The sequence below is a fragment of the Hyla sarda genome, chromosome 1, assembly GCF_029499605.1.
Source record: "Hyla sarda isolate aHylSar1 chromosome 1, aHylSar1.hap1, whole genome shotgun sequence".
NCBI classification, from domain to species: Eukaryota; Metazoa; Chordata; class Amphibia; order Anura; family Hylidae; genus Hyla; species Hyla sarda.
The window spans coordinates 81,532,982-81,556,564 of NC_079189.1; the positions used below are offsets into that span (position 1 = coordinate 81,532,982).

General features: G+C 41.6%; 1 protein-coding gene across 3 annotated transcripts in view; it reads left to right on the forward strand.

Annotated features, from left to right (window-relative positions):
* NWD2 (NACHT and WD repeat domain containing 2) overlaps positions 1-23,583 on the forward strand; it is a 328,260-nt gene that overhangs the window by 38,985 nt on the left and 265,692 nt on the right. Inside the window, exon 1 of one of the 3 annotated variants that reach the window (XM_056556298.1) lies at positions 4,912-5,348. The exons of the other annotated variants lie outside the window; for them this stretch is intronic. Within the exon in view, the coding sequence (XP_056412273.1) occupies positions 5,198-5,348 (151 nt within the window). The 5' untranslated portion in view covers positions 4,912-5,197. Of the gene's footprint in view, positions 1-4,911; positions 5,349-23,583 lie in introns of those variants that run through there. 3 annotated transcript variants of the gene reach the window in all.

Below are 23,583 nucleotides of genomic sequence, written 5' to 3' on the forward strand. Positions count from 1 at the left end.
GGAGTTGTACTTTTGCAACAGCTGGAGGCACACTGGTTGGAAAACCTTCAGTTAGGTTCTGTTACCTAACTCAGTATTTTCTAACCAGTGTGCCTCCAGCTGTTGCAAAACTACAACTCCCAGCATGTACTGATCGCCGAAGGGCATGCTGGGAGATGTAGTTATGCAATAGCTGGAGGTACGCAACTACAACTCCCAGCATGCCGAGACAGCTGATTGCTGTTTGGACATGCTGGGATTTGCAGTTTGCATCTGGAGGGCTACAGTTTTAGAGACTACTGCAAAGTGATCTCCAAACTGTGGTCCTCCAGCTGTTGCAAAACTACAATTCCCAGCATGCTCTGACAGCAAACAGTTGTTTGAGCATGCTAGGAGTTGTAGTTTTGCAAGATCTGGAGGGCTACAGTTTAGGGATCACTATATAGTGGTCTCAAACTGTAGCCCTCCAGCTGTTGCAAAACTACATATTCCAGCATGCCCAAACAGCTGTCTGGGCATGCTGGGAGTTGTAGTTTTGCAACATCTGGAGGGCTACAGTTAGAGACCACTGTATAATGGTCTCAAACTGTACCCTCCAGATGTTGCTAGGCAACTCACCGGCTTCCGTCGGATCCAGCCGCACGTCATCGCCGCCCACCGATCTCCGTCGCCTGCAGCCTCCGACGCCCGCCCGGATCGGTAAGTGGATCTTGGGCGCCGGTCCCCGTCATTTCCCTGTCCTGCCCCGCCTAATGTGGGAGGGCAGGACGGGGAAAACGAAAGTAAACCCCTCCGCCCCCGATCTGCTATTGGTGGTCGCGTCTAGACCACCAATAGCAGGGATAGGAGGGCTGGCACCCGTGCCACCTCACTCCTATCGCTTCAGGGGGATCGTGGGTGTCTTAGACACCCGCGATCCCCCTTACATTCCGGGTTACCGGGTCACTATAGACCCGTAATCGCGCAAATCGCAAGTGTGAATTCACTTGCGATTTGCCGCGATCGCCGACATGGGGGGGTCTGATGACCCCCCTGGGCATTTGCACGGGATGCCTGCTGAATGATTTCAGCAGGCATCCCGCTCCGATCCCCACCCGGCGGGGACTAAAACTGCCCATGACGTAAATGTACGTCCCTGGTCCTTAAGACCCAGGGTGTCGGGACGTACCGTTACATCATGGGTCCTGTAGGGGTTAAACTATTGCGTGACAACTGCCGTCCATGAGATTGTATATAGCAGTGTATTACTTTGCACTGCAGCTCTATGTTAATAATTAAAATTAATTAATTAAGCTGAATAAAGCTCTATGAAATGTAACAGTGTAGCTCCGGTTTTTAATTGGTTCTCAGCTACTTTACTTCTTATCCCCTATGCACAGGATAGGGGATAAGTGTCTGATCACTGGAGATTCAAATGATGGGACCCCCTCACGATTTTTTGTACAGTGACCTGGCTCTCCTCATACATGTAACATGGGTTGACCTGGCCCCTGCACAAATTCTATGGGAGAGACAGAGATACAGAAGTACAGCTCATGTGTATCTCTGGCTATCCCATAGAAATGCAAGGAGGCGGAGGCGGAGGCGGGGGGGGGGGGGGGTGTCGACAGAGGATAGCAAGAGGGCCATACAGGAGATCGCAAGGGTTCTCAGAGGCTGGACCCCCCACATCTGACACTTATCCCCTATCCTGTAAATGGGGGATAAGAAGTAAAGATTGCCGGTGTTACTTTTAGGGCCCTTATACACTGGCAGAATAGGTTACTTGATAGCTACACAGGCATTAAGCATTAATTTATTAACTGCAATGTAATTCAGAGCATGAACATCGTTCTTTCTACAGAATCTGGATCAACCTTGGAAGTTCCGCTGCAGAACTTCCACAGTGTACACAGTACAGCAGAATCCTATTGTAGTGTGCAAGGGCCCTTCCTATGTTCTGTGATTTTGTATATCAGTGGTCCCAGTCCAGTCACTGGTATGGGACCTCTGAAATTCAGAATTCAAATGCGTATGGTGCACTCATATGATCTGGTGGTATGACCATATGCAATGATAACCGACATTATTGCAGTCGTATCATAATCACAAACTGTGCCAAGTTAGATGGTATGAAACAAGTATCACATTCTATTAAAATATGTATCAGCATTGTTTGCAAATATCTAAACCAACCGGGGTGCCCCCAGCTGTTGCAAAATTACAACTCCCAGTATGCCCAGACAGCCTTTGGCTGTCTGGGCATGCTGGGAGTTGTAATTTTGCAACAGCTGGAGGCATTCTGATTGGGTTACACTTACCAATACATTTAATATATATATATATATATATATATATATATATATATATATATATATATATATTGCATTTCTGAGTTGAATGTAGCTCCTAAACATCACTCACAGTTTAATGCTCACAAAAAATTGGGGCCCTCTTCTTTATATAATAATTGCCCATGGGTCTGGAAACTGATACAGAGCCCTCATTTGGAGGAAGCTTTAAAACAGACCTGGAAGCCAGGCTAAATAAAATAAAAAAATTAAAATTATGATAATAATAATTATTATTATTAGAGATGAGCGAACTTACAGTAAATTCAATTCGTCACGAACTTCTCGGCTTGGCAGTTGATGACTTTTCCTGCATAAATTAGTTCAGCTTTCAGGTGCTCCTGTGGGCTGGAAAAGGTGGATAAAGTCCTAGGAGACTCTTTCCTAGGAATGTATCCACCTTTTCCAGCCCACGGGAGCACCGGAAAGCTGAACTAATTTACGCAGGATAAGTCATCAACTGCCGAGAAGTTTGTGACGAATCGAATTTAGTGTAAGTTCGCTCATCTCTAATTATTATTATTGTTATTATGATAAATAATAATATATTATTATCTATTCAAAGTGTCAAATAAATAAATACATAAATAAATAAAACATTATAATCATAATAATAGTAATAATAGCGAGTCAGTGCAAAATCAATCATGCAAAATAAAAAAATAATAAAATTTTTTTAAATTATAGTACATAAAAGTAAAAACTTTTAAACTCTAAAAATAATCCACAAAAAAAAAAAAATGTTTGTTTGCTGTTTAACCCTTTAACGATGCAGGACGTATATTTACGTTCTGCGCCGGCTCCCGCGATATGAAGCGGGGTCGCGCTGTGACCCCGCATCACATCGCGTCGGTCCTGGCGCTCATCAACGGCCGGGACCCGCGGCTAATACCACACATCGCCGATCGCGGCAATGTGCGGTATTAACCCTTTAGAAGCGGCGGTCAAAGCTGACCGCCGCTTCTAAAGCGAAAGTGAAAGTATCCCGGCTAGTCAGTCGGGCTGTTCGGGACCGCCGCGGTGAAATCGCAGCATCCCGAACAGCTTGCAGGACACCGGAAGGGCCCTTACCTGCCTCCTCGGTGTCCGATCGGCGAATGACTGCTCCGTGCCTGAGATGCAGGCAGGAGCAGTCAAGCGCCGATAACACTGATCACAGGCGTGTTAATACATGTCAGTGATCAGCATAGGAGATCAGTGTGTGCAGTGTTATAGGTCCTTATGGGAGTGTTATAGGTCCCTATGCAGTGTTATAGGTCCCTATGGGACCTATAACACTGCAAAAAAAAGTTAAAAAAAAGTGTTAATAAAGGTCATTTAACCCCTTCCCTAATAAAAGTTTGAATCACCCCCCTTTTCCCATAAAAAAAATAAAACAGTGTAAAAATAAAAATAAACATATGTGGTATCGCCGCGTGCGTAAATGTACAAACTATAAAAATATATCGTCAATTAAACCGCACGGTCAATGGCATTTGCGCAAAAAATTCCAAAGTCCAAAAAAGCGTATTTATGGTCACTTTTTATACCATAAAAAAATTAATAAAAAGTGATCAAAAAGTCCGATCAAAACAAAAATCATACCGATAAAAACTTCAGATCACGGCGCAAAAAATGAGTCCTCATACCGCCCTGTATGTGGAAAAATAAAAAAGTTATAGGGGTCAGAAGATGACATTTTTAAACGTATACATTTTCCTGCATGTAGTTATGATTTTTTCCAGAAGTACGACAAAATCAAACCTATATAGGTAGGGTATCATTTTAACCGTATGGACCTACAGAATAATGATAAGGTGTAATTTTTACCGAAATATGCATTGCGTAGAAACGGAAGCCCCCAAAAGTTACAAAATGGCGTTTTTTCTTCGATTTTGTCGCACAATAATTTTTTTTTTCCGTTTTGTCGTGAATTTTTGGGTAAAATGCCTAATGTCACTGCAAAGCAGAATTGGTGACGCAAAAAATAAGCCATAATATGGATTTTTAGGTGGAAAATTGAAAGGGTTAGGATTTTTAAAAGGTAAGGAGGAAAAAAACGAAAGTGCAAAAACGGAAAAACCCTGAGTCCTTAAGGGGTTAATATAAAATTTAAACCGCAGCAAAGAAAAGAATGATAATGAATAACCACAAAAATGTTCTGGCAGCTAAAGGTTAACATGATTAGAATGACGTTCTGTGACCAGGAAACACTTTAAGGCAGTGTTTCCCAACCAGGGTGCCTCCAGCTGTTGCAAAACTACAACTCCCAGCACGCCCGGACAGCCAACGGCTGTCCGGGCTTGCTGGGAGTTGTAGTTTTGCAACAGCTGGAGGCCCCCTGGTTGGGAAACACTGCTATAAGGCATAAGTGGGGATGTGCATGGGGATTTGTATGTGCCAGTCCTGGCTCCAGGTGTTGCTGCATATGGTCCTCCAGTCTGCTGTGCCCAGTTGATAGCATCCCGCGGTGGATGCCAGTGGTCTCTGGAGCCATGGTGCCCCTCCTCTCTGCCTTGTAGCTGGGCAGGGGAGAGGAGGGAGATGAGTGAATGAAGATTCTCCCAAGTCACATGTTCCCAGTAGCAGCAGCAGCAGAGGTAGCAGTAACAAGAGCTGCCGATCCTGACTGCAAGAGAACAAGCTCCCCTCAGCAGCTGGCACTGCCCGCCTGGCACTCTGACTACATGGGGCACGCAGAATTGCTTCCTGTCATGCCCGGGATGCTGGAGTTAACCCTTCACAGTCACTGTGCTGTCTCCTTGCAATAAGTTGGCATGGCCCCCTTCTCTACATGCAGATGATTAACCATTTATATGTGAGTGCCAGAGGGTAAGAAGTTGCCCAGCAGTGTGACTCGCCTACTTCACTTCTTGTACCTGGCATGTCTCTGTGAGGAGGCAGATGACATGTGGCCCTCTGGAGCGAGCAGTAAGGCACTATGCCCCCGGGACTCTGCTATCAGGAGGGCAGCTTTCTCTGGGAACCTCTCTGCATTGCCCCCACACCTTGTGCCAACAGGGAAAAGCGTCAGGGTCTTCATCAGTGCCAGCCCTGAAGGTAAGTCCCACTTTACTTACTACCATAGCTCTGACTGAACTCACATGTAGAACTTTAGCTGCTGCAGAACCTCTTCAGCATTACAAGTATACAAGTAGCAATAGGGGGTTTTGGGTGTCACTGTGCTACATGTATGTACAGTATGTGCTTTCAATATACAGGTGTTTGTACATACAGTACTACAGTCTACTGGGCAGCATCAACTCTATGAGGATGACACAGTAATGTGTGTGTGTGTATATATATATATATATATATATATATATATATATATATATATATATATGGCTGGGGACATTATGAATCATTGTATCTTTATATTGTATATAGGATAGTACATTGATTATTACAGATTTACAGTCCATTAGATTGTAAGCTCTACTGGGTAGCATCACAATTTGTATGGTGTTACAGTAATGGATACATATAGGGAAGGCTGGGGTATATTATGAATTATTGTATCTATATTATGTATTATATTGGATAATACAGATCTACAGTCTATTAGATTGTAAGCTCTACTGGGTAGCATCACATTTTGTATGGTGTTACAGTAATGGATATATATATATATATATATATGGAATGGCTGATGTATATTATAGATCATTGTATCTGTATATTGTATATAGGATAATAAATTGGTTATTACAGATTTACAGTCCATTAGATTGTAAGCTCTACTGGGTAGCATCACAATTTGTATGGTGTTACAGTAATGGATATAAATATATATATATATATATATATATATATATATATATATATATATATATGGAATGGCTGATGTATATTATAGATCATTGTATCTATATATTGTATATAGGATAATTAATTGGTTATTACAGATTTACAGTCCATTAGATTGTGAGCTCTACTGGGTAGCATCACAATTTGTATGGTGTTACAGTAATGGATACATATAGGGAAGGCTGGGGTATATTATGAATCATTGTATCTATATTATGTATCATTACATTGGATATTACAGATCTACAGTTTATTAGATTGTAAGCTCTACTGGTAGCATCATATTTTGTATGGTGTTACAGTAATGGATACATATATGGAATGGCTGATGTATATTATGAATCATTATATCTATATATTGTATTATTATAATGGATATTACAGATCTACAGTCTATTAGATTGTAAGCTCTACTGGGTAGCATCACTTCTATTATGATGTTACAGTAATTATGTAAGGCTGGGGGATATTATAAATCAGTGGTCTTCAACCTGCGGACCTCCAGATGTTGCAAAACTACAACTCCCAGCATGCCCGGACAGCCAACGGCTGTCCGGGCATGCTGGGAGTTGTAGTTTTGCAACATCTGGAGGTCCGCAGGTTGAAGACCACTGTTATAAATCATTGTATATAGGAGAATACATCGGATACTAATTATCTTCAGTCAAATAAATGGCTAGTTCCTCTGGGTAGGGTGACCTCTATTATGATGCTGTAGTACTGTATACATACTGTATATGTGAGGCGTAAGGACATTATACATCATAGTTGATTGGATACTACAGATTTCCTGTTCTGATCTATTATGTAACACAGAGTAGGATGCAGAGTATTAACCCCATAATACCAAGAAGCTCCCTATTGCTAGAAGTTGGGATATAAGGGAGGGATATCCTACAGAGCCTGCCAGCATGTCCTCATCATAAAGTGTATTTATAGTAAGCCCACATGCCTCATTGAGCCTGAGATGAATGTCTGGGTTACAGAAGATCCATCACATATTAGCCTGATGTCTCCTCCAGTCTACACTTCATGTAATGTATTTAGGATTTCTCTACAATGTGCTCAAACAATGGGGAAGTGTGATTCCTGCATAACAAATGACTGGCATGTGTTCCCAGCACCCTTCATAAAGACAGCAAAAAGTAGGTGCCCCAGATTTGCCAGAAAATGATGGATATTAATAAAAGTCTGCAGAGCAGAAAGTACAGTGTTTATATCTGAGGGGAGCAGATCTAGATGAGTGATAGTTGTCTATGTGGAATATAGGACGTCTGTACGTAAATTATACTCAATACATAGTGTTATATATAGTATATAGCAGTGGTCTCCAACCTGCGGACCTCCAGATGTTGCAAAACTACAACTCCCAGCATGCCCGGACAGCCAACGGCTGTCCGGGCATGCTGGGAGTTGTAGTTTTGCAACATCTGGAGGTCCGCAGGTTGGAGACCACTGGTATATAGAATTAACATAAGATATTTGGCATGTTCTATAATCTTACAATGTGTTACCTTGTACACTGTTACACAGTCAGAAAAAGACATCAAGTATTTGAAAAATAAATAAATAAAAAACGTAAATACTAACCCTGTGGCTTTTATTAGGACTGCAGCTATCAGTTCAGATTGGTACATATACACACTGTATGCAGCTTTTTATTTGTCGCATCCTATTATGATATCATAATATATGTATTTTTAGAAGACTGATTTATGATATGTAAATCCTCTTGTGCTTCTTCTACTCTTTTGAAGTCATTCTACGACTCTTTTCTCCGCCACATCCATTATTGTATCGGAGTACCAGCAGACTATGACTGCATAGCAGTAAGTTTTGAGGTTGTGCACCGGTGACATCATTGTCTACAAAAAGCGTTGACATCACTGTCATCTAATCTAGGGATGGGAGCACTTTTGTCTGTGCTGAATTCTATGTTGCCATTTGTAAGCATACGAAATGTCTTCAGCGGCTGAAGCCTGACAAGATCACGTATGTTGGCTGACAGGGCTTGCTTATCTATGACCTTGTCTTTATGTGAAATGCCCATTCTCGAGGCTTCTGTAGAAAACGTGAGCTTCTTTGGTCTGTAGCTGTAACCAGATCTCCACATTATGTCTCACAAATGTTGCGCTGTGTATTTCCAGCCAACACTAAGCAAAAGCTGGAAGCAGCTAAAACTATCAGTATGTCATGTAATATTTGCTGATAAATCATTTCCTACAACCTGAGGTAATGGGGCTGCTAGGTATTAGGCTTTCATGGTTTAAGCTTACGCATTATTAATGAACGAGTCTGGGCTTTATTCTTTATCAACAGTGTTGGTGCTGAAAGCAACATTATCTCAGAGGGTCACTCACTGCTGAGTATAGGGGTATACATAACACATGGCGGAAGCCAATGTCACGTATAGGATCAGTGTTATGTATTTCACTATTATCTTTTTATTGATGGACCGATATTTATTGAAAGTGAAGTTATGTGTATGTCAAACTACTTTTATTACCAACATGAGCAGGACTAAAAGAGGTAATACTCCAGGGATGACAGGGGGACAGTCACACCCCCTCCCATAGACTTGCATTGAGGGGACGGGGCGTGATGTCACACGGGGGCGGAGTCGTGACGTCACGGGCTTCCGTTCCGGTGGTTGGTACCCAGACCCTCCAGCGCTTCCGGAGCAGAAGCATGCTATATTGCGGGGGTCCCCAGCGGCGGGACCCCTGCAATCAGACATCTTATCCCCTATCCTTTGGATAGGGGATAAGATGTCTAGGGGTGGAGTACCCCTTTAAGTGAAACAGTAGTAACTTTGATTTTCCCATTGTTTTCCTATTCAGGGGAAATTTTGTATATTGTGTATAAAGAAGTTTAGGCATACCTGTCATTTCAACTTTTCAGAGTAAGCTGTTGTGTGTGTGTTTGTGTTACGCCGAGCGCTCCGGGTCCCCGCTCCTCCCCGAAGCGCTCGCAGCGTTCTCTTATTCGCAGCGCTCCAGTCAGACCTGCTGACCGGGTGTGCTGCGATATTGCTCCCAGCCGGGATGCGATTCGCGATGCGGGACGCGCCCGCTCGCGATGCGCATCTCGGCTCCCGTACCTGACCCGTTCCCCGTCTGTGTTGTCCCTGTGCGTGCGGCCCCGCTCCTTAGGCCGCGCGCGCGCCGGGTCTCTGCAATTTAAAGGGCCAGTGCATCAATGATGGTGCCTGGCCCAATCTCCCTGATTAGTTTCCACCTGTGCACTCCCTATTTATACCTCACTTCCCCTGCACTCCCTTGCCGGATCTTGTTGCCCTTGTGCCAGAGAAAGCCTTTCCTTGAGTTTTCCTAGCCTGTGTTCCAGACCTCCTGCCGTTGCCCCTGACTACGATCCTTGCTGCCTGCCCTGACCTTCTGCTACGTCCGACCTTGCTCTTGCCTTATCCCTTGTACCATGCCTATCTCAGCAGTCAGAGAGGTTGAGCCGTTGCCGGTGGATACGACCTGGTTGCTACCGCCGCTGCAAGACCATCCCGCTTTGCGGCGGGCTCTGCTGAAAACCAGTAGCTACTTAGAACCGGTCCACCGACACGGTCCACGCCAATCCCTCTCTGACACAGAGGATCCACCTTCAGCCTGCCGAATCGTGACAGTTTGTATGTGTGTGTTTGTGTGTGTGTGTGCATGTGCATGAGAAGACAGAACTATTTCTAAACATTGTTTGAATTGTACATGGCAATTGTGCTGGTTTTCCTCCCTCTGTCGCCGAGCTGTTGAGTGGAGACTAGTTACTTTAATATCTCCTATACACTGCACACGCACAAAAGAGGGAATCCTACTCCCATATTTATCTATAGCACTTCCTTAGAAGCAGCAGTAGCATGGCAGATATTATAGAGCACTAAGAGTGAGATATAACACTCAACGAAACTACCCTTGAGGTAGTAAGAGGCCAATAACGAACAATACACTAAACCCCAGGGCCTAAGCCCAGGGTATGAAACCTCTATTGCTTACCCCTAAAATGTAACTTTTATTGAATACTACTAAAATGTCCCAAAAGAAAAGATTTAAAACTGATACCACGTGTCCCTAGTGCTTATATCATCAAGATTAAGAGAATAGTCTCCACCATTTCTCCAAAGGTAGCCCTGCAGTGGCTATTTATATAGAGGGTAACACACTAGTATCGCTTAAAAACAAACACAATTGCCGCCTCTACATGTTTCGCCGCCTCCGCGGCTTTCTCAAGAGGCAATAGTGGCAAAGGCCTTTGCCACTATTGCCTCTTGAGAAAGCTACGGAGGCGGTGAAACATGTAGAGGCGGCAATTGTGTTTGTTTTTAAGCGATACTAGAGACTATTCTCTTAATCTTGATTATATAAGCACTAGGGACACTTTGTATCATTTTTAAATCTTTACTTTTGGGACATTTTAGTAGTATTCAATAAAAGTTACATTTTAGGGGTAAGCAATAGAGGTTTCATACCCCGGGCTTAGGCCCTGGGGTTTAGTGTATTGTTTGATATATAACACTCACCACAAGCTGATGTATCCCTGTGTCTCTTCTTCTTCTGCCTCCTTCTTCTGCCACTTCCACAGCCCTCTCTATAAGCTAATATGGGCAGTTGTAACCTGATGCTTCAGTCAGTTGATCTGTCTTGAGACAGACATAAATTCTTTACAGATTCAATGTTGAATTTAGGAGTGAGGAGGGTGCAGGAAAACAGCCTGATAAGACAGAACTTCACCTGTACTATTTAATTATGCAATGTTTGGTAAAAACAACAGTGATCTTTTAAAGGGGTTGTCCAGAATTAGAAAAAAACACTTTTGCTTTACTCTTATCCTTAGTTTGTGTATGATATTGTAGCTCCATTTTATTTAACTGAATGGACCTGAGTTGTAATACTACACACAGCCTAAGGAGGGGTGTGGCACTGTTTATGAAAGAAAGCAGCTATATTATTTCACCCTGGATAACCCCTTAAGGTATAATGCCATGCATGTACAGCAGAGTATGCAGTGCCTTCTTACATACTGCTGTACATGCCCGGCATAAATTAGCACTGATACCGGCACCCATGCAGGTGTCATCTGCAGCAGGAGCTGGCTGCCAGGTTTTTCTAGCTGCACTAAGATTCTGGCAAATAATTCTTTACAAGCTGACCGCAGCTTTTCTTTTATTACTGACCTCAACATCTACCAGTGTTGCAGATTGTGGGGTTCTGATAGTAGCCATGGCAACTGGAGGCCTGAGAACGGCCTCCAGTCTTCCTGCTATGGAAGCTGATCAGGGTCTGCTGGAGGCAGTGCGCGATCATCTCTACCTATCAGTGACTGGTATAATATACTGTAGTACAGAGCTGTACTGCAGTATATTATATGTCTGATCAACATAGTGCACAGTCAAGTCCCCCAGTGGGGCAAAGTAAAAATAAAAAACAAATAAATAGATAAATGTCAAACTTAGCCAAATGTCAAGGTGGTGGAGCCGGGCTGCTCAAGTGCTATCACCTAGCATGTCTCCTTACTCATCTTCCCTCCCAGCCCCTCCTTGACTGATGTATAGGACTCTGTATGTCAATCAAGGAGGGACTGGAAGGAGAAGGCAAGCAAGGAGGCGTACCAGGCGGTGGCACTACAGCAGCTCGGCCCCACCTTCTTGACATTTGGCTGAGAAATAAAAAAGGAGATTCTATAAGTTTGGCAAACCCCATCAGCTCCAGGAAAGATACAATTTACATTTATATCCTAACAGCTATCCAACTGTATCCGTAGCTCTTAACAGCAAAAACAGCTGACATATTTCCTTTAATCCACTCAGTGAACACCATAAAAAAGAACCAAAATGACTGTTTCTAGTTAATCCTGCCTCTATAAAAATGAAATAAAAAATTATCAAAATGTCAAGAAATAGTACCACAAAAACTTCAACTAGAAGATAAGTGGCATTATATATAAATTTATGCCCATGATTATTTCTTACCCAGCTTATTCTACAGCCTTAATATCAGACTACAAATGTGTAGCCAAGAGGGCTCCTACAGTTGGTCAAATTGTATCTCCAAGTATCATATCTTAAAAGTCTCATCCTCAACCTGCTATGTGGCTCCCACATTTGGGCTCTCACAAATGTGGTCAGGATAGATGCCCATGCTGAAAAGCTATGCATGTTACTAAAACATTTACTTCATATGCTACTACAGAGACATTTACTAAAAAAAACTATTTATTACGGGAAATATGCAGCCCTAACAACTTATCCCCTATCTGCAGGATAGGGGATAAGTATCTGATCGCGGGGGGGTCCGACCAATGGCACCCCCCCCCATGATCTTCTGCATGGGGCTGCTGCTCTCCCGTGCAGGAGGTGTGCCACAGCAGACATCCCGCCTCCATGTAGTTCTATGGGAGAGGCAACGTTCGTGCCTCCCCGCCTCTCCCATAGAGCTGTATGGGAAGGGGGTGTGGAGGGGGCATACCGTTGACCTCACTGAGGTCGACACTATGCGCATTAGCCGCTCTCACAGAGCCGCAATGCCGGGCCCGTTTGGGAGATCGTGGGGGTCCCAGCAGCCGGACCCCGTGATCAAACACTTATCCCCCCTGTGGATAAGTTCTTGTGGCTGCAGTTGCCCTTTAACTGCAGCATGTTCTTTGTTATCTATCTTATATCATGTACCTCTTGTCAGACCCAATATGTGAGGTGCACTAAAAACCCCCTCAAAATACAACCGAAGAAACATTGACATGTGAAATTACACACTTTCATTCTAAAAATGTTGCTACGGTCTCAAAACACAGCTGAAAAGCAAGATGGATGTTTTTCTACTGTGATATTGAAAGGGTAAATGTAGAGACGAGAGGAAGGGATTGTAGACAAAAATCGCTTAACCAAAAAGTTTTTGGGGGTCTTAAAGTTAGAAACTCAGTCTCCACGAGGTCTGAACAAACTCCATATTTGAATATGTTTTTTTTTTTTTTTTTTTAAATAAGGTATACTTGCTTTTCTTCTTTTTCTCCTTTTTCTTTGTCTATATTCCTTGCATATCTAATTTAAATGCTTTTCTCTGTGTAGGGAGAAAAATAATAATAATTTTTCTACTATACATATTTATGTTGGTAGCATGTTGTTGTTTATCTCTGCTACATGGTGGAGGCATGTTGAGGGATCCCAAGTGTGTTTTTTTTTATAGCTCAGTCATCTTATAATGCACTCTGGGATCATTGTCCAACAACATATCTATTCATTTAGCAACATTTTTGTTTTGGTTAATTTATTTTTCATGGTCAATTATGTGTTATGTATTTATTTACTTTTAAATTTGTGCTTTAGAGTATACTATAAGGGTGGATTGCCGGTCATACCAAATGTGACATTTTCTGAGATATAGCTTTTTACCATGTTGTTTTTTGTTTAGAACAGGGAATAGTTTATATTCCATCTAATCAATTTGTATGTGTTGTTAGGATAATAGTTTTTTGTAACAATAAGACCACTGGTGTAATGCTTGTAAAGGGTTAACCCATGCTTCGCTCAGTTGTTTTCTAGGGATTATGGGATCCCTATTTAAGTTGGTCTGTGTATGAGAAATGATAGTGTGACTAAGGGTGTGTGACACCAGAAATGTGTCACTTTCCATCCTGCCATGTCGTTTTGTATATGTGTCACTTCTGGGCAGGGAAGAAGTGTACTCTATTCTCACACACTTCCCCTATTCCTGCCAACTTACATACCCGCCCTAAGTAGCGTGTCTGTAACTACAGTTACTGCCCCTACTTACAATAAGTGAGGGCAGTCCAGTCAAAATAATAAACTATAATGCAGACAGAGGTCGGGACACAGAATGGAATCACTCAGACTAACAGAAAAATAACTAAACATACACACAATAAGCCGCTGTCCACAGTGCGAGATGGTACCTAGAGGCTACAGATAAGCCAATTCGCAAAGCCGGAAGAAGGCCCAATCCCGCAAATAGACCGTCCACCAAGGACAACTCCGGAGCATCTGCACCAAGGGAAAATACCCATTCCTGGGAACCCCCTTGCAAAGGAGACATAATAATACCCACTCTCTGGGCTTCAGTACCAGATGTGTAAGGCTTTAACCTGAAGTACAATTTGCAGCTCTCACAAAAGGTTTTGAACATTTTGCGGTTACCAGAAAATCGGTCAGGGAGACTAACTTGTGGCTCCAAAGGAGCTGAAGCAGGAACAGATGACTTCTGAGTTCGGGCAGACTCCAGCTCCTGAATTCTGGCTAGCAAGCTCTGAACTAACTGCTCCTGATCTTGCAACCTCTGAGTCAAGGTCTGGACTAATACTGACTGAGACTGAGAACACTCATTGCTGAAGTCTTTCAGCTAAATCCTGGACCAGCTGAGTCAAGCTCTTCATTTGCTCCACCATAGCAGACATAGCTTCCACAATGGAGGGACAAGGCAAATGCAGGCATGTAGGCCTGCTATAATGTCACATCTTGGCAGGGAAGGAGTGCACACTATTCTCGTCCCTATCCCTGCCTACTTATGTAACTGCCCTAGGTAGCGGGTCTGTAACCATGGTGACGGTCCCTACTTACAATAAGTGTGGGCAGTCCAGTCAAAATAATAAACTATAATGCAGGCCGAGGTCGGGACACAGAATGGAATCACTCAAACTAACAGAAAAATAACTTAACATACACACAATAAGTTGCTGTCCAAAGTCCAAGTAGATACCTAGAGGTTACAGATAAGCCAATTTGCAAAGCCAGGAGAAGAATTAGAGAGTGGAGCCAAAGGGTCAAAATGGCAGATATAACAGATACAATATAAATGTAAGCTAGGAGTACACAGAGCTCTACAGCAGGCAAGGATTGGGAGTAGACTGCCAGCTTATTTAGGCCCAGACCAGGTGCTCATATCAAGGTCAGCTGACCAGTCCAGACAGCTGGGCGTAGCCCAAAACAAAACAAAACAGAGAGAGCTGTCAGAACTGTTTAACCCTATGGATTCTGACAATATTAATATCAGATTAAGTTAACAAGTTTGTATGTAATATTGCCACACTGGAATTTTCTGTTCTTCTAGTGTCGTTTTACATAACAATTCAGAATGCTAATTAAAAGTACATTTATGGAGGAGTTTACTGAATCCAACAAAATTGTGCCCTGTGCAAACAGGTTTGTACCATAAAGTTAACTCATATGTCTACTCTAGGGCTCAAATTGACCCCTTTCCCTTTCACTCACAATGCCAGCACAGGATTAGCCTTTCGTCAGAGGTATATTAAAGGGAGCCTGCCACTAGTTTCAAGCTGCCCAAACCTCAGAAAGCATGAAACATTTATAACAACTATCGAAACATTTATATGACGATAATCTATGATGACAGCTCTCTATAGAGCATATAGGTTTTGAACATTTTGCGGTTACCAGATAATCAGTCAGGGAGACTAACTTGTGGCTCCAAAGGAGCTGAAGCAGGAACAGATGACTTCTGAGTTCGGGCAGACTCCAGCTCCTGAATTCTGGCTAGCAAGCTCTGAACTAACTGCTCCTGATCTTGCAACCTCTGAGTCAAGGTCTGGACTAATACTGACTGAGACTGAGAACGCTCATATTGCTGAAGTCTTTCAGCTAAATCCTGGACCAGCTGAGTCAAGCTCTTCATTTGCTCCACCATAGCAGACATAGCTTCCACAATGGAGGGACAAGGCAAATGCAGGCATGTATGCCTGCTATAATGTCACATCTTGGCAGGGAAGGAGTGCACACTATTCTCGTCCCTATCCCTGCCTACTTATGTAACTGCCCTAGGTAGCGGGTCTGTAACCATGGTGACGGTCCCGACTTACAATAAGTGTGGGCAGTCCAGTCAAAATAATAAACTATAATGCAGGCCGAGGTCGGGACACAGAATGGAATCACTCAAACTAACAGAAAAATAACTAAACATACACACAATAAGTTGCTGTCCAAAGTCCAAGTAGATACCTAGAGGTTACAGATAATCCAATTTGCAAAGCCAGGAGAAGAATTAGAGAGTGGAGCCAAAGGGTCAAAATGGCAGATATAACAGATACAATATAAATGTAAGCTAGGAGTACACAGAGCTCTACAGCAGGCAAGGATTGGGAGTAGACTGCCAGCTTATTTAGGCCCAGACCAGGTGCTCATATCAAGGTCAGCTGACCAGTCCAGACAGCTGGGCGTAGCCCAAAACAAAACAAAACAGAGAGAGCTGTCAGAACTGTTTAACCCTATGGATTCTGACAATATTAATATCAGATTAAGTTAACAAGTTTGTATGTAATATTGCCACACTGGAATTTTCTGTTCTTCTAGTGTCGTTTTACATAACAATTCAGAATGCTAATTAAAAGTACATTTATGGAGGAGTTTACTGAATCCAACAAAATTGTGCCCTGTGCAAACAGGTTTGTACCATAAAGTTAACTCATATGTCTACTCTAGGGCTCAAATTGACCCCTTTCCCTTTCACTCACAATGGCAGCACAGGATTAGCCTTTTGTCAGAGGTATATTAAAGGGAGCCTGCCACTAGGTTCAAGCTGCCCAAACCTCAGAAAGCATGAAACATTTATAACAACTATTGAAACATTTATATAACGATAATCTATGATGACAGCTCTCTATAGAGCATATAGGGAAAGATCTGTCATTTATGGCCAGCAGGCCACCCTAATAACTCAGAGTGATAGTTATGGCTATGCATTGGATAGTTATGGCTCAGCCATTCATATTAAAACAAATAATATTAAAACAAAAATCATTGTGATAGGAAAACTGTCACATCTGAAGGGGTTTGTGCAGACTAGTGCTCACCCTGACCACTACCCACTTTGACAATCCTCCCTAAATGGCAACCTCAACTAGGTGAACTAAGGCAGGGGCATCAAGAAGCCTAGAGCAGTCTAGGTAAATAACAAACAGGCAGAAACTGTACAAAATCAGCATCTATATACATCTCTGGCTCTGTTTGTAATATTTTTTAACGCAATGTTCTACATTATGAAGTTTTATCAGGTCTATTTTAATTTGAGAACCATCTTCCAAGAACAATATGTGCTGCCTGTCAAAGATGCAGTGATATACATTCCTTTGAATGCAAACATGTAATAAAACCAATTAACTGAAATAAAGATAGATTCATTTAAATGTTCAGATGTAAAAAGTAAGCTAAGAATTCTTAAGAAGAAGATGTTTAACAAGAAAGAAAGGTTATTTAATTAGTTGCTTGTTATAGCACAATTTGGGTAAATGAACCCCCTCTATAGCAACACATGAAGCCTATATAGGTTGGTATTACAGAGCCATAAGCAAGTCACTAAGGCAACATGTAACATCACAACTTTTTTACTGTTTTGGCATTTCACATTGCCTGTTTATATTTAGGACAGATAAAGCATGGGCTATTGTCCATCTGCTATTGCAACAACATAATGTACAACAATGTCATAGTGTCGGCGTTCAAAACATATCGGTGACAGAGCCACAGTGCTTTGCTAGTACTGCAGTCCATAATCTGTCAAAAGATATGTTTGTTGGGTAAATGAACTTATGAGACAGCAAAACTGATGCAAATTGTGCCAAATTTTATGTGGCATAATACTCCTGGTGCAGCTAACTAAGTATGTTTGTCAGACTTTTTTTTCCTTACACATCATGGCTGGCATACCTTATATATTTCTAATCAAAAGATGGTGTATGTCCTTAACCCCTTCAAGACATTGGGTTTCTAATTTTTTCCACCTCGCCTTCTAAAAATCATAACGCTTAAAATGTTCTACCTACAGACCCATATAGGGCTTGTTTTTTTTTGCGCCTGCAATTTTACTTTGGAATGACATCAATAATTGTACCACATAATCTAAAAATAATAAAAAGAAAAGAAAAATGTGTGGGGCAAAATAAAAAAAAACAGCCATTTTGTAACTTTTGGGGCTTCCGCTTCTACGCAAAGCACTTTTTAGTGAAACCTTATCTTTAGTCTGTAGGCCCATACAATTAAAATGTATACACATTTTATTTTGTTTAACTTTTAAAATATAACTTTTTGTATGAAAAATAGCATGTTTAAAAATGTCCTATTCCGATCCCTATAACTTTAAAATTTTTCCGTATATGGAGATTTGTAAAGGCTCATTTTTTGTGCCATGATCTCTTGTTTTTATCGGTGACATTTTTATTTTGATGGGATTATTTGATCGCTTTTTATACATATTTTTTAGTGTATGCAAAGTGACCAAAAATGTACACCATTGACCATACATGTACACCATTGACCGTGCAGTTTAATTAACATTATATTTTTATAGATTGGACATTTACACACGCAGCGGTCCCACATATGTTTATTTTTGTTTACATTTGGAAAAAGGGTGGCGATTAAAACTTATTAGGGAATGGGTTAAATCAAATTTTTTTGCTTCTTTTTTTTTTTTTTTTACTTTTTTTCACACTACATGCAATTTTCAGACTGCGTACACTGTTCAGGGCTATGCCATAGCATTGCATTAATCAATGTTATCGGTGCTCGATTGCTCCAGCCTGCTGAGGCTTCCTGGAGCATTGAGCCACCGATCGGATGGCTAGGAGGCCAGATGTAAGAGCCATCCCACCATCTTCTTAGCTGATTGGGACACCGCATTTTTACTGCGGTGGTCCCGGTCAGTTCAGTTGAGCTGCCGGGATGTTTTTTTGTAACATTTTAGATGCCGCAATCAACTTTGATCACGGTGTCTAAGGAGTTAATGGCAGGCATCACCGTGAGGGGAGCAGGACAAGGGCTTACAGGTAAGCCCTTCATCCTTTAGTGGGTAATAAATTTAGAACAACTGATTCCTTGACGACCTCCTTCTTGTTTTGGGGCTATATTGAGGTATGTTAGGACACTGGCAAAAAATAATTGAAGTATTCTGTTTTTTTTTGCCAGAGCAACACCTCTCCAAGCTCTCCCCTTGCTAGGCAGACATACATCTAGTCTAGAGTGTTTCTTCTCAATCCAGTACAGTTCAGGCCAGAAGAGAAAGGACCCCTAGCTTGAGTGTACTTCCCCAGAAAAGTTCAAGCCAGTGTCCTGTATCCGGTTCAACTCAAAGCCTCGCCCAAACAAGTCCAAGTTCTGTTCCAGCTCCAAGTCCAGTTCCATTACACCTGAGACAGACCCGGGTCACGTGCGCAGTGATCATGGCACCGTACAAACTTAGAGAAATTTGTCCAAAAGGTCATCACGTGCTGATGCTGTGAAGGCATTGGGCTCCTGCACTTTACACTTTGGGGAACAAACCTTTGATAAAAGCATTGCTGAGCTTACAGATGACCTTAAGATTAGCTATACTAACCTGCTGTGTGACATTATCAGCATCTGCTTACCCAAAGGACTACTACTCCAGCTAGCCTGCACAGCCACACCTATGATATTTTGACATATATTGGCCTATTAACTTTAACAGATTCAACATGGTCTACTAATAACTACATTCAGTCTATTCTGCTTGACTACAAAAAAAGTATATGTTTGGGAAATAGAATGTAGTCACTAGTAGACTACGTTCAGTCTATTGAAGTCTGTGGGCTTTCTATGAGGTATATGTCAAAATACTTTATGCCAGATGTAGCCCTGACACAGGATGTAAATGAGGCCTTAGCCACCCCTCTTTTCTCTGATATACTCAAAAACATCTAAAGATCATTGGGGTCCCTGTAGTTGTACCTCCACCATCAGTAAATCTTGGCATATATTAGTGGTATTGTATGACTTACTTTAGTGGGAGAACCCCTTTAAAATACAAACTTCATTTTTTATGCAAGTACATAATAATCCTTTTATACTTCAGTGATTTGTTTTCATTCATAAAAAGAACATTGTATCATTTCCCTGCTGGTGTTTTACAGATATGCTTGTTGTCCCCATGTTTGATGAAGCATAATGAATCATTTGTAAACTTGTGAGGAGGTTATAGCTTAGTAAAACATTTCTACCAAAAGTGTGAAGCCGCTGCTCAAATTCTCTGTGATACCAATTAAATTATGTATTGTGTCAAATACGTAGCATTGGATAGAGACGTGCACATGAAAAAAACAAAAATAAAAACAAAAACAAAACCAAAAACAGAGACTCTACAGAGAAGATATGAGGCAAGAATAATGAGATATCAGCCTATATAGGGAATATAATAAAGAATGGAACTAGCTTGGGGTAGGGCATATGAATTGGATATATGTAGGAATAATCATAATTATAACATGCGGAAGAATAAACCTTTTTCCAGCCCCATTCTCAGCATGTGTAATGGAGGTTCCAAATGGAACTCCCCAATTTTTGATGTGAACATAGCTAAAGAAGGAATATTTACCCATAAACCCAAATTCCTACACAGTGCAAACCTTGCATATCAGGCTAATTGATACATCTGGTATTTCTGAAGGCTATCTAAATTTAGATCAACTCAGCCAGGGATTTTGTAGGATTATAGTCAGTTTTATGATTAACCAAATATACAAAACAGATAAGAAGGTTGTAACACTGTCATTACTAGAAACAGCAGTCGCTGTGTGGAAAGCTTAAATCTGGGTAAGGAACAGCCAAACTCTGCTACAAAGGTGAGGTTGGGGTTTTTAACCCCTTAAGGATCCCATTTGGGCCTTAAGGACTCAATTTTATTTTGACATTTTCGTTTTTTCCTTCTTGCCTTCTAAAAATCACAAATCTTATATTTTCATTCACAGACTAGTATGAGGGTTTGTTTTTTGCGCGACCAGTTGTCCTATGTAGTGACATAACTCATTTTACCATAAAATGTATGGCACAACCAAAAAAATACCATTTGTGTGGGGAAATTGATAAGCGGATTAGTATGGGTGCTAATTTTTTTCAGGGCAAAGCACTGATCAATGTTATCGGCTATCTTCTGCTCTGGGCTGCTCAATCTCAGACCAGAGTAGAAGATGCCGGGAGACAGACAGGGGCAGGTGAGGGGACCTCCGTCCGCCATTACAGATGATCGGATCTCCGCAGCAGCGATGCAGGCGATCTGATCATCCTCATTAAGTGCCGCACTTCTTCAGATGCCGTGATCTGTATTGATCACGGCATCTGAGGGATGAATGGTGGACATCCGTGTGATCGTGGATGTCGGCCATTACCGGCGGGCCCCTGGCTGCTATCAGCAGCCGGGACCTGTTGCGCATGACCCGAGAATCACTCTGATGCTCGCGGTTATGTATAGGATGTAAATGTACGTCCTGGTTGCGTTAAGTGCCACCTCACCAGTACGTATAATTACGTCCTGCGTCGTTAAGGGGTTAAGATGTGCTTATCAAGCTCTTTTAAAGAAGCGCAAAGAAACAGGCAATGTTAAGGACCAGAAACACAATAGTTGGCTCCATGCTTTTGCTTATGGAAGATTTCCAGCAATACTATCAATTTAGAACTGGCATAAATGTGTGGGACCCAAGGACACAAATCTACTGTTTAAAGTGTGTGACCAAAAGTGGTTTACATGAAGAAATTGTGTCTGAAAAGCCCTAGCTTTAACATGAAAACAAGGCCAAATGACTCAGCTATGCATAAAAACATGGGTGCAGGAAAATAGAAGCAGGTGCTCTCCACTGACCAAAATGTGAAATATTTGACTGTAACAGAAAGTTTGTTCACTGTAGGTCTGGAGAGTAGAACAATAATGAATGTCTCCAGGCAACAGTAAAGCATGGTGGAGGTTCCTTACAGATTTTGGGTTGCATTTCAGCAAATGGAGTTGGGGATTTGTTCAGGATTACAGTCAGATCCTTATCCGTCATGTAATACCATAAAGGAGGCGTGTTATAGGCTCCACATTTATTCTGTAGAAGTACAATAATCCTAAACATACAGCCAATGTTATTAAGAACAGTCTTCAGCCTAAATAAGGAATCCTGGAATTGATGAAATGGCCTCCATATATCAACATATAGGCCCACATTCATCAAACTGTGTCAGAGAAAAAGTGGAGTTATTTTTCCATAGCAACCAATCACAACTAAGCTAACGAGCTCTGGTGAAGTGAAAGCTGAGCTGTGATTGGTTGCTATGGGAAAATCACTCCATTTTACACTGACACAGTTTGATAAATCTGGGTCATTGAGGCAGTCTGTCTGTGAATACATGGATTAGAGCAGTGGTTCTCAACCTGGGGTACAAGTACCCCCAGGGGTACTTAGCAGTTCTCCAGGGGGTACTGGAAAAAAAAACAGTAATGCAGCCACAGCCACTGGTTACTGGTCTGGACCACTTTGAAAGAAATGGTAGGCTGACGTCACTGCACCGAGGAGCAGAGCAGGAGGACAGCAAAGGGGAAGCGTGGGCACTGGGCTGCTGGGGGCAATAACTACCATCAGCTTTGTTTACTTTTTTCAGACTTTTTGGCTAACAGCGCACCTTGGGCCTCATTTACTAAGCTGAAACCGACCAATTTTTGTCTGGTTATTTTGACGCAGATTGACTGAGATATGTCTGCGCCAGTCTGCGCCAGAGTGCAACAGTGTGCGCCTGGAAAATCTGACAAACCCGACATTGCACTGTGAAAAGCCGAAAAGGGGGCATGGTCTGTTGTGAAGGGGGCGTGGTCAGCTCAAAAGGGGGTGTGGTTTGACAACCTGACCTATTTACTATTGAATTCACAGAAAATCCTGTGGATAAATGGCTGGAAATTTCCACCCAGAAAAAGCTGATCAGAAAATGTTCCCAACTTTTCCCAATAGTAAATAGAGAGGAATCCTGCAAGTCTGAAACAACATTTCCCACTAGTAAAAACCCGACACTCTTAATAAATGAGGCCCCATATCTTTTCTTTTCCCTACGCACTCTGAAAGCTTCCAGCTTTGAACAGTAGGGGCACACAATTTATTAAAATATATCTAGAAAGAATAACAGTGTATCAGCATTGTTATTTCATAGGAAATACAGGTTTGCACTAAAGCATGTCAGGAGACAAAAATACGAAAATATTCAAAATATAAAACAATTCACTGTAACTAGAAACCACTTTGTCTCATAAAAAAACTACGGTACTTTCCATATCCTCTATTGTCTATTTATCCTTGGGACCTTGCCCCTATGAAGAGTGATGTTGAGTTCAACTCAATGGTCCCCATCTAATGTTATATTTTCTCAGGAAAACCTGTTTTCCTTCTAGAAAGCAGTTGTCATATGTCGTATGTTTGGTTATATGACAGGATCCACCAGCTCCAAATGTAATGAAAAACACTGTCGACTACAAAAAGAAAATTGTTAATGATCCCGTAAAGTGAACGGCATAAAAAAAGTAATATTAAGTAATATTATTACATTAGCATATTTAAAATATTTTTGATTCATATTAGATTCAAGGTACATATAGCATATGCATTGAGCCCTTATTTGGGGATGTAAGATATAAATATATATATATATATATATATATATATATATATTTATATATATATATATATATATATATATATATATATATATATA